At 37.0% G+C, this 12,789-nt stretch overlaps 1 protein-coding gene across 1 annotated transcript in view; it reads right to left on the bottom strand.

The window, feature by feature from the left end:
- Positions 1-12,789, bottom strand: part of HACL1 (2-hydroxyacyl-CoA lyase 1) — a gene marked incomplete in the record, with an annotated part of 1,125,147 nt that overhangs the window by 320,356 nt on the left and 792,002 nt on the right. The window contains 1 exon segment of the mRNA XM_044066839.1: positions 1,398-1,499. Coding sequence (XP_043922774.1) covers positions 1,398-1,499 — 102 coding nt within the window.

The following is a 12,789-nucleotide window of genomic DNA, read 5'->3' as shown; positions in this document are numbered from 1 at the left end:
TAGATAAGGCTAGTCAGGCTATAGTTCCTGGGGTCAGTGGAAGCTTTACCTTTGTACAAGGGAATAACGGTGGCCGCTTTCCATTCAGCTGGGATAAAGCCAGTGCTTAGACTATGATTAAAAAGAGTACCCAATGGTACTGCTAATTCTTGGAGTCCATGTAGGATGCAACCTAGGATGTTATCAGGTCCCATAGAGGCTGTGTCTTTGGGCTTAGAGAGGGCATTTATGACCTCCTCCTTAGAGATACAAGGTAAGGGACACGTGGTAGGGATGTCATAGGGGACATGTGGTGGGGACAGGGGAGTGAAGTTTTCACAGAACGTGTCAGCCAACAGGTCAGCTGTGTCCACAGGCTCAGTATATGTGATATCATTAACTACCACTTTGGCACAAATCTGGGTGTTTCCTTTTAGGTTACGGATGTAACTAAAGAACGCCTTATTGTTGTCCTTAGCTGAGGAAGCTAATTTGGATTTGTAGTTTGCTTTGAAGGACTTCACAAGAAGTCTTATTTGATTATCTTCCTCTACTGTCATCCACTGCAGATAGTGGCCAAGCATAAAAGACTGCAGATCAAGTGGTGAAATAAAGTTTAATGTAAAAAAAAAAAAAAAAATCACTTTTTAATGTCATTAACTTGATCTATAATTTAATATTGCTCCTTTTAAAATAACACTTACATATGAACTCTGTTGTATATTAACTGTCATGATATCTGAACATTATTAAATCACTTTAAAGTATAAATGTTTTAACTGTAGCCTTTGAAAAGGAATTCATTCTGCTGTCAAAAATCATACTATATTATCTTTGAGGTCTGCTTTTCCTGGCCCAGAATCACACAGCATAACTTGTTTCGTAATACCAATGTTTATAAAATATGAAAGTCTTTTTTTTGTAAATTAATTTATATATTTTTTTATGTCAATATTCTACTTAAACAAGCATCAGTCTTTGGAAGCATGAGGATTATTTTCATGGCTGCTGCATCACTAGTTCAGTCCACATTCTGTTGCTTTTTTAATTAGTGGTGAATCTTGCACATGAACCAGTCTCTTCAGCAGTTTGTTTTGTATGCGCACAACATAATGCCACACTGACATGTCATGTAAGAGATGCAATACATGTGTGTGTGTTACTTACTGCTTCAGGAAATACAACAGAGCATCCACAGGGATGCATGCTTGCAGATATTTACAGGCAATTTACACTAACCAAGTTGTATTCGTACCAGGAATACATGGGACAGTTACTTCAAAGTACCAAAAATCAGATCTATCCAAAGACAGTGACTGGATTTGCCCTTAAAATGCAAATGTGATAAACTAGTAAACATATTTTTGAATCTCACAGAAGTCAAAAATAAAGTTACTCATTCAGTCAGGAGGAGTTACCTGGGAAGCATCTTCATTTTCCTTAATTTTATCTTTTAGAATTTTCCACCACTCAGAGCTAGATGGGTATTTCCATGGCTGTTCTTGGACATATTCTAAAAGCTAATGGAAACAAAAGCCTGTTAAATCAATGTTTAACTTTACAGTCACAGTACCAGTCATCCCACTTTTTATTTTTCCTTTATTTCCTTTTATTGTTCAAAGCAGTACCCTAATGGCATACAACTACAGCCGGATATTCAAGTGTCTAATACAAAGGAAACACAAAATAAAATAGTGAACCAGACCAACATCAGTTTCCAAATACTGTTCAATTCAGTGTTCAGCCATGTAACCCGAAGTAAGACAAGGGACCCTTCACTTTTAGACATTAAGGTTGTGAGTGTGCTGTGGAAAATCCACAGTGCACTGTCAACATGCAAATGCTGGTTCAGTTGGAAATTTTCATACACATGTATATGTATATATTTTAAACGTATATTTATATATATATATATATATATATATAGATATATAGATATATATACATATATTTATATATATATACATATATTTATATATATATATATATATATATATATATATATATATATATAAAATACTTACTTATGTACTTACTGTCGTACATACCTACTGTAGTTTTGCTCCATCACTTTACATGTTTAGTTGTGTTTCAATTTGTGTGCAATGTGTTAATTTGTAAACTAGCTAGTTTTTTCCTCACCTCATTTCTATTATTCTCTCTCCCCAGTTTTTTACCTAATCACTGCAATGATAGTCAGCCCTCCAGAGGCTCTACCTACTAACACTAGTAAATGGGTCCACTTCCAAACCATGGGGATTGTAAACTCCAAGAAATACTAAAACTAGCAGCTAATGTATGTACTGTGTCTCTGCTTAGCTTTTTTGGAAATTCTGTTTAGTTCATGTGGGAGCACTCAACTCGGGTTCCTCGGTAACCCTTAAAGTAACACATTACTTTATTCTGCCCCTTCCTGTAGCATTTTATTATCTTTCTCCTTCCCCCACTACTATAACTGTTCATGATAAATCCCCAGTTTGCCCTGCTTATTTCTGCCCCTTCCCGTAGTGTTTTTATTATCTTTCTTCTTCCCCTCCTACCTAAAGCTTTTCATGATACATCCCTAGACTGCCCTGCTTATCTGACATCCCTTTAGATTGTCTCACCCAGATCTTCGCCTTTTGCTATGTAAGTTAGTGAAAAAAAGTAGGATAGGGGGTTCAGTATCTCATTTTCTATTACTTGCTACTGCCCCAGATGTCTTGTTTTTCCCTCCTGCCTAGCCGTCCTTACAATCACCTCACCAGCCACACATTTCACCCACCTCTCTGAGTTCCGCAATTGTGATAGTTTTTTTTCCCTGTAGTTGCTTTCTGCTTTTCCACTCTTTCCGATCTCGGTGCAACCTGCTCAGTTCACCCTCCGATGCGGGTTCACTCTGCTCCCCTACCCTACTCTCATTCCCACCCACTCTTCTCCTACATTTATACTTCCTGTTCCCCGCCCCTCTATTCTATCAACCAGTCATATGCCTTGCATAATTAACACCTTCCACTCACTACTTTAACTCACACCTTTGTATCTGCCTACTTGATCCACTTTTCCCATTACCCCACTTAATATACTACTTCCCATCCCTCCTCTAACTTTCCTTACCTCCATCTTGTTCAAAATGTATTATACATCAACCCTAACTTACTACATTATGATCACCCTTCTAATCACACTCTGTTGTCTTTCCCACCCTGCGTCCCACCACACCACATAATATTCCACAGCTTCAAAATCTCCCACTATGTACACAGAATATCCTACTACTATACATAGTTTTGCCCACATCTCTCCCTCACTATTTAATTGCTTTACCTGTCACCTGACAAAAACAAAATTATTTGCTGCTACAACCAAACAGAAAATGTACTGTCACCCCCTTTTCAGACCTCTCTCGTTATCCCAACACCTCTCCTCCCTATTTAACTAGTCTCAGGTCCATCCACAGTGTGGTGACATTCACCCCAATCCTGGACCATTGAAACCATCTACCAATAACCACTCTTCTAATACCAAAACCTTTACATAACAACTATTAACGCAAGAAGTATCTGTAACAAAATAACAAAACTCCAAGCCTGGCTTACTCACTATTCCCCCATACATTGTAGCGCTTACAGAAACATGGCTAAAGCCCCATATATCTGACACAAAAATAATCCCATCAGGTTTCAATATTCTTAGACTAGATCGACTCCACAAAAAAGGAGGTGGCACTGCATTACTATACAGTGACACCTTATCTGTTACACCATATTTCAAATCCATTCCTAGCTTCTCAAATATAGAACTACTATTGGCTAATCTACATTTCTGTAGCAAAAAATGTATTGCTGTACTTTACATCCTCCCTGGTCAAAACATACCCATGCTTGAAGCGGTCTTATCCTGGATGTCCCATAATATATCAAATTAAACCATCATCCTTGGTGATACTAATATTAATTGGCAAACTATCATCTCTAACCCCCCCTCAAACAGCATCAACCTGTATAACTTCACTCAACTAATCACAGACCCAGCAAGTATGGTAAATAAACAAGCTGAGTCTATCTTAGACTGGATACTTGTCTCCCACCCTCAGAAATATGCCAAGTCTGGAATACTCCCCAATACCTTCAGTGATCACTTACCTGCCTTTACCCTTAGAAACCCAAACAAATAGGTAAAGTATATTCCCTTAATATATCAAGGAACCTTACCCAATTAAACTAAAACATTTATAGATATTCTAAAATCCCATAATTGGAATCCAACCAAGATACTACTATTACATGATGCAGTTAACTACTTTAGCAAGGTCTTCCTTGACACCCTTAACAGTCTTGCCCCTTACGTACTAAAATAATCAGAAATAACCATGCCCGTTGGTTAACAAAACAAACTAAACAATTACTTACTTCTAGAGATAAAGCCTGGAAAGAATGCTGGAAAAACAGAACTCCACAAAACAAACTTGTATTTAGGCAAATCCACAATAGTGCCAAAAAACAAATTATCCAAGACAAAAAAAGCTTCTCTACTCAACTTTCTAACCAACGGAACAACCCCAAACTATCTTGTAAATCTGTCTCCTCACTTCTCAATCCAGGAACCCAGCACAATCCCACACCATTCCCAGACAAAGACCCACAAGAGATTGCCCAAACATCCAATTCTCATTTTATTGACACCCTTCAAAAACCTGTAAATGATTTTTCTCAAAAAGCCAACACAAATCCAAATTGTACCAAAATAATAATTACTATTCCCATGTTCATTCTCCCTCCAACTCCCCCTTCTAATTATGCTTCTACTAATAAGTCCAACCCCTCCCTCTTTTGCTATACAACCTGTATCTACCACTCTAGTGCACAAACTACTAAAAAAACTAAAGCATTCCTCCCCCTCCTCCTATGAACTTCCAGCAGAATACCTAAGACTTTCTGCCACTGCTATAGCCTACCCTGTCAGCATTCTTATAAATTGATCTATTTCTGAATCATACATCCCTCAACTCTGGAAAAACTCTATTATAACTCCTCTCCACAAGGGTGGCAACAGCAATGACCTCTCCAATTACTGACCTATCTCTGTTCTTTCTATTCTGTCAAAAATTCTAGAAAAGACTATACACTATCGACTGCTAAAGCAACTTACCAATAACTTACTATCAGCCACACAACACGGTTTTCGGCCATCGCACAGCACTACCACAGCCCTACTTTTACCAATACTGTAAACAAAGCACTTGATGCTGGTCTATTGACTACTGTTATTTTGCTTGACCTATCAAAGGCTTTTGATACAGTGTCACACCACAAATTACTGTTACAACTTGAGTCTCTAAACTGCTCCTCACATATTACTTAGTTTCAAAATTATCTTCACAATAGAAAACAATCGGTCAAATGGCAAAATAAACAATCAGAATATCTAACCAACAACACAGGAGTTCCCCAAGGGTCTGTTGTTGGGCCTCTGCTTTTTAATATATTCGTTAATCTCCATAAAGCATCCCAACAAAGTACCTTTATCCAATACGCTGACGATTCAACCATAATTACATCCTCTAACAACCTCTCAGAACTTTACACCTCAACTCAAAGCATTTACATCCATAGAATCATGGCTAAGTGATGCTCAACTGCTACTCAATCCCAAGAAAACTAAACTTTTACTGTTCTCTACTAAACCCATAACGCCTGACTTTAAGATACTCTTACAAAACAATACTGAAATTGAGCTTGTTAAAACATCAAAACTACAGGGCATAACAACTGATGACAAACTCTCTTTTTAGTATCACAGAATCAGCACAATCAAAAAGACCCACTTCAAGAAGCTCTGCAGGCATAAAATCTTCCTGAATATGACTACCAAAACAAAACTTGCTAATAGTCTACTTCTCCCTTCCCTTCTTTATGGAAGCACCATTTTCACAAACCTACATACATCACTTATGACTAAATTACAATCATGTTACTACAAAATTTGCCACCAATATGCTAACTCAAACACATTGTCACTGCCTAGCCATTAAAACTTGAAATTGGCTTGAATTCCCCCATTACCTATATTGCATCTAACTCACACTAGCTCTCAAACTACTGCCCTTCTCTTCAAGACATGGTGCATACACATAATCCATCCCGCAATCTTAGGTCTTCTACTAAACTACTCCTAACCATAACCAAACCAGACAAGAGAGCTGAGCATTGCCTTTATTCCCATATAGTAGCTAAACTCTGGAATGCTATGCCACCCTCAATTACTCAACTAGACTCTACAAAAACTTTCAAATCAGCATTAAAACATCACCTCAACAACCTTACATATACCTGCAAGCATTTGTACAAACCCCCTTAAAAGATGCTCTATTCAGTACATTCACACAAATTGATTCATAAACTTAAGAAAGGTAAATACCTTTCTATGCTGCATGACTATAAACGTATAGTAGATAAAATGTCATGGAACTACCTTCTTTTTGCCTCCTATCATATACTGTATATCTAAACTGCCAAAATTTGCTATGTATAAATCTTTGCTGTTTAAGTTCTACTAACTTTGTTTAATGTTTACTGTATTCTTTGGAGCTTTTTCTCCCCAGGCCTCCACTGAAAATGAATCTTTCGATTCAGTGGGCTTTCCCGGTCAACAAATATAAATAATAAACACACACACACACACACACACACACACACACACACACACACACACACACACACACACACACACACACACACACACACATATATTATATACATTACATATTTTATACTTTGACCTTTGTCTTGCAAATATTATGTTGCATTTGCACATACCTGTACTACTTAGTTCATGCAAAATATGTAAGCAGAAGAATTATCAGTTATTTTAATGTATTTGTATTTTCTATTTGAATGCAGTTTTTTTTTAATGTTTGTATTTTGTTTCTTTCTCACTGGCCTCATTGTGTAGTGACTTAAAAGGGTCCTCAGACTAGCTCACCTGCTCAGTTAACATACATTCATTAAGTAAAGAAATAAATAAATGTAAAGTTACAATATCAATGCATCAGTATTATTAGGACTGAGACAACAGCTGTGAGATCCCCTGCCCAGACTGTATGAAAATAACACCTTACTTTTAGAGTAATTCTTTATTTAAAAGTAGGAAAAAAAAAACAGCACAAAAATTTTCGGATAATGAAGGATTTTATTATACTGGATGAAAGAGCTAATCATCTTCAATAAAATCCTTCATTATAAGGAATTTTCTGTTTTTTTCCTCCATTTAAATAAGTTTCCCATAAAATAAGGTCTTACTTTCATAACGTCAAGGCAAGATCTCACAGCTGTTAACCTCAGTCCATTTCTGTTTGATGACTTCTAGTCCTGAACTCTGACCAGCACAGTGTTCAGGTTAGATTTCCAGAACTGTTTCCTTGGAAATTTCTTATATGGCATTAGTAAGAGTCTAATAATTTAACTTTTTTGAGGGGGTTAAGACATTACATCATAAATATACAAAATTTACATGCCCTTTCCTTTTCTAAATGAACAAGCAAGACTGCCCAATAAACATCCATATACTGCGAACACAGCAAAACATTATGTGCTCATGTTTTCTGTGCTATTTTGATGGGGTAGAGTTCTCCAAGGCTGCTGAATCAGCCTGCCTTCAGGTTACTTTCTGCAAAGACAGTATCTTGCTTAAAATGATAAAGGCCTATAACAGGGGTCTGGAACCCCATGCGGCTCTTCCACCCCTCTGCAGTGGCTCCCTGTAGTGTTGAAAAATAATGGCCACTCTGCCACACACACACACACACACACACACACACACACACACACACACACACACACACACACACACACACACACACACACAGAGAGCAATCAAGTGATGGATTTTAAATATTGCTCTTATAATCTTAGAAACTTGCTAGAATAACATTGTTTCTTTTACCATGCATTCCACATACACTGAAATTGATTGAGCAATTCCTTGGCAGCATCAGCATCTCCTGAAAGGTTTCCATACCTCTCCACCATACCTCTGAAACTTTTAACTACAATAAATCTGGACACAGCCACAAATAAAGAGGGAAAAAGGAAGAAAACTAGGGACAGATTTTAAATATTGTTCTTATAAATGTTTAAACTTGCTTGACTAACAGTGATTTCGTTAACATGCATTTTCCAGACATAGTTACCTGTCAGCTGTACAGATTTTCGTAGAATGTCCTGATTTTTGCCTCATATTTTTGATCTGTTTCTCATAAAATTCTGGTTTTCTGGCAAATCACTGACAAATTATTTAGAGCTGAAGTCAGAAAACAGACATACGTTTCAGCTTCAGACTTCATACTCTTCAGAAAATTCATGCCAATGCAAAACCTGTTCTATCAACTTTCTAATTTTTAAGAGCAATATTTAAAAAGTGTCACTATTTTTAGGCCTTTGTCTCCCCCATTATTTATGACTTTGTCCAGATTTCTTGCTCTAAGAGGATGAAAGGTATCTCTCTCTCTCTCACACACACACACACACACACACACACACACACACACACACACACACACACACACACACCAATCGAGCGATCCCAATAAAAATCTCAACAAAGGAACAAAAATAGGGACGGATTTTAAATACTGCTCTTATAAACTTAGTTCTTTTATATATATATATATATATATATATATATATATATATATACATATATAGTATAATAACTATATATAAAATGTAATACACTATGTTATCTTCATTTTATGGGTCAGATATGCTTTGTGGTTCCAGATGAATTTTATTTGGTAGTAGAAAGGCCATAATGGCTCTTTTGATAGTGAAGGTTGCAGACCCCTGGCCTATAACTACCTAACAATCACCATGAACCATGCATAAGCATACAGTGCCCATCTCAGAAGTCTGTTGTAACAACTGAAATTGAAGGATGTGCTATGTTTTTGGCTAATGTACAATGATACAGTAAATGTATTCACAGCAAAACTCAGCCTTAAATGAAGAACATTGATTTCACTGCAGCAAACAAGAAAATCAGAAACCATTTCTCTTCTTGAACCTCAATCATGTGACTAATAATATAGCAATAACCCACGCCTGGGTGTGGGTAATGCTGGATTTACCCACGGTTGGTGTGGTTTGGTCATGAGGGCGAAGCCCGAGTGGCCAAACAAAGCCAACCGTGGGTAAATCCAGCATTACCCACACCCAGAAGTGAGTTATTGCTATTATACAATGACATTATTTAAGAAAAAAAATAACTACTTTTCTTAAATAATGGCATTGTATAATGCCTCCTTGCTGCCCTTTCGCAGCTGTCTGGTATTCTGCAGCAGTTCTGATGTACTGCGCATGCGTATGCCCACGTAGTACATCAGAGCTGTGGGCAAAAGCAACGGAGAAAGCAAGATCTCCGTTGCTTTTTACAAACTGTTTTGCTATGTTAAATGGGTTTAACATAGCGAAACAGCTTTAAAAAAAGCAACAGAGCTTTTTTTAAAGCTGTCTCGCTATGTTAAACCCATTTAACATAGCGAGACAGTTTTGAAAAAAGCAAGGAGAAAGCAAGATCTCCGTTGCTTTTTAGAAACTGTCTCACTATGTTAAAGGAGTTTAACATAGCGAGTTTTTTTAAAGCTGTCTCGCTATGTTAAACTCGTTTAACATAGCGAGACAGTGTAAAGCAACGGAGATCTTGCATTCTCCGTTGCTGTAAACAAAAAAAAGAGTTATAGTAATGGAAAAAGTCCGGGCGACTGGACCTTTTTCCATTACTATAACTCAGATTTACAACGTGCACGCTGCCAATCAGCGTGCACATTTTTTAATATTAATGAGGGGTTATTGTATAATGTTGAATTTAACATAAGCATGCAGTCATTTAATTACATCAAACAGTGATGCTAACCTTGGTGCTGTATTCATTCAAACAGACTGGCAAGTTAAAGAGAACCTGTGGCACACAAGTTAAGTACTGACCCACAGCTCAGATGCATTTCTGTACTGCCACCAAATTACACAACAGCAACCACAACAAGACTTCGACCATCTCTGCAAGATGTTTCACAATGCTGTCATTGACACCAAAGTGTCAGCATACCTGACCCACCAAAATGTATTTACTCCTGAAGTTTGGAAATCCAAATTCACCTGTGGTAAATGCAGAGGATAATTGTTCATACTCTTAAATATATTGACTCAATAATTAGATATGGGACTTGCAGCAGTCAATGTCCCCTATACGAAATGTTTTCAAAAAATTACTTTTTATAAGTGGGCTCTGACCAGCTATTTTCAGAATTCTGAAGGGGCTCCAGGCTCATATAAATGAAAGATGGTCTTCTTTCCTGCAGTCATCTCCCTCAATGCCCCATTATAAGTCTGTTAATCTAGAACAACATCCCTCTTATTCCTCCTCTCAGATGTCTCTTCCTATACCAAAACTAGGTAACATTCCAGCAGTAAAGCAGTGCTGAACTAGAGAGGCCAGGCTTTGGAATGTACTACTATACTGCATACATTCATTTTTATCCCCTTACAAAGACTTGAGATGCTTCATTTCAAAAAACCCATCGACAACAATGTCTGCATTACCTGTATTTTCTATGCTTGCCTGCTTATATCTACCATGTACTAAGTGATTTATCAATAGTTTTTAGCATAATATTTTTACACTTGCCTGTTTCAAGCTGCCTAGTATCACTCATTTGTATGAAGATATATATGAAGTTCTGATTTTCTTTTTCCTGGGTTGTAACTAAAAAAGACCCACTGAATTAAAACATCTATCCAGGTCACAAATGAACAAAACTGCTACTGGTTTACTTGAGGATACATCCTGTCCCTTTATCATATGCAACTAATTCTGTGCTCCTCTACAAGCAAGAATGGTCTACTCTTGCGCATACTTGGGCGTTTCTGTTCCTGTGTCATTCACCAATGCAATATACTTCACTGGTTCACATTGCTGTACTGTTGGGAACTGTCACTGAAAATAGGCAATCTCCCATAATTTACTGATGAAGTTAACAAATGTTAAATAAATGTCAAGGATATATCAGTATCTTTATAGGTTCATAGTTAAGTACTAGGCTAGCTTCCCTTATGGGCTACTTTAAGCTTAGTCATTTTCCCCTTTTGTGCTCGACTTAACATATCCATTTGGTTAGAGATTTGTTTTACACACCCCATGGCTGACAATTATATACTACCCATAATAAGAATAACTGGGATCATATCACAGTTAATTTGTGGGGACACGTATAGGATAAAGCATTTAAGAGGTGCCTCTGTCCATTAGTAGTGCAGGGGTCAGTCCTGGAGTAAATGCTCTATTTCTCATAAATAGATCCAAGCTGCTCTTGAATATGGTCAGTGATTTATTATAAACTACCGCCTCTTTCTGTTTGATTTTAGTCTGGGCCTTATTCATACTACAAGTCTGAGCACTGCAGTGGTAAAATGATCCCTAAATAATATATGTGAATGCACATCAGCTAACAACCTTTTAAATAAAAAAAAAATTAAATGGACTTGGCAAAAGAAGAAGCCTCAGAGTAAGGTTTTAAAACCACATATCTTCCTGTTATCCACTTCATGGACATGAAATAATTAATGTAGGCTCATTCAGACAGGAAACCAGTGGAATGCAATGCATCACTGATCGCAGTTCATGTCAACAGAAAATATCAGCCCGAAAAGCTACTGGTATCATAACTCCCCACCAAAACACACTTAGCCAATGCTTTCCATGTAGCCTATATCACAGCAGAATCACATCTTAGTCCTTATACTAATGCTCAAATTTTAGTTATGTTTGCAATGCTGACATTTTCTGTAATGACACGGAAAGCAATACTCGTCTTATTCTCTAAGCTTTGGACCCCTCATAGCATGAAAGCCCATTTCCTGTCCCCCTGTTGGTGCTGTTCAGTCACCATCCTCATATTTTCCATCTCTTCCCCCTTCAGCATCCTGAGAAAGGTACTGTGCTCTGATTAATATAATGAGAACTGGACTGTACTGTATTTCTCTAGTCCTGATCTTGTACAGCCATTCCGTAGCACATATTTGCTTGGTCCCAACATGTGCTGCCAAAATTCATGGGAACAGGTAGCCAGGACTTCAGAAACTTCCTAAATACAGCGACTCCCATGCACTGCATGTTTCTGGACAGTTTACCTTTTCCAATACTAAAATCTGAAATGACAGATGTAAAAGCTCCAGTTCATTCTCATCTCTAGGTCTTCACCTGTCTGTGTCAACTTCTACACCTTTCCTTCTTAAAATAAAACCCATGCTGTTTATCCCAACCCCTAATGTCCTTAACTCCCTTTTACATCCCTTGCAACACTTATAACCAGAAACTGAGCTGAACACCAACACATCCACTGTACCAGGCTTGGAGGACAGCATCCTTCTAATAACTCCATTATTAATCACTCTTTAGGCATCCATAAAATTCTGAAACATGATCTAAGTACTTTTGTGTCCTTTGAATTGTGATGGGACTTCATTATAGATAAACACTAGCACAATAATCATCTAAATTCGTCTAGCACCTCTACTACCCATCACGATTCCTATTTAATTGCTTAATTAGTTTATCATATTCTTCTCATTTAAAATACATATTTAAATGTGTAAAACAAATATATATATATATATATATATATATATATACACATACACACACATATATATATATATATATATATATATATATATATATATATATTAAACAAACACTAAAAAAAATGTGTAATTGTTTGTGTGTATCGGAAAATAAATGCCATACTGATTATATTGATAATACACATACAAAAGA

Source organism: Protopterus annectens, chromosome 3.part1 (assembly GCF_019279795.1).
Source record: "Protopterus annectens isolate FY-2018-M chromosome 3.part1, PAN1.0, whole genome shotgun sequence".
Taxonomy (NCBI): Eukaryota; Metazoa; Chordata; order Ceratodontiformes; family Protopteridae; genus Protopterus; species Protopterus annectens.
The sequence above is the reverse complement of the archived record's forward strand: the minus strand, read 5'-3'. Positions and strand labels throughout refer to the sequence as shown.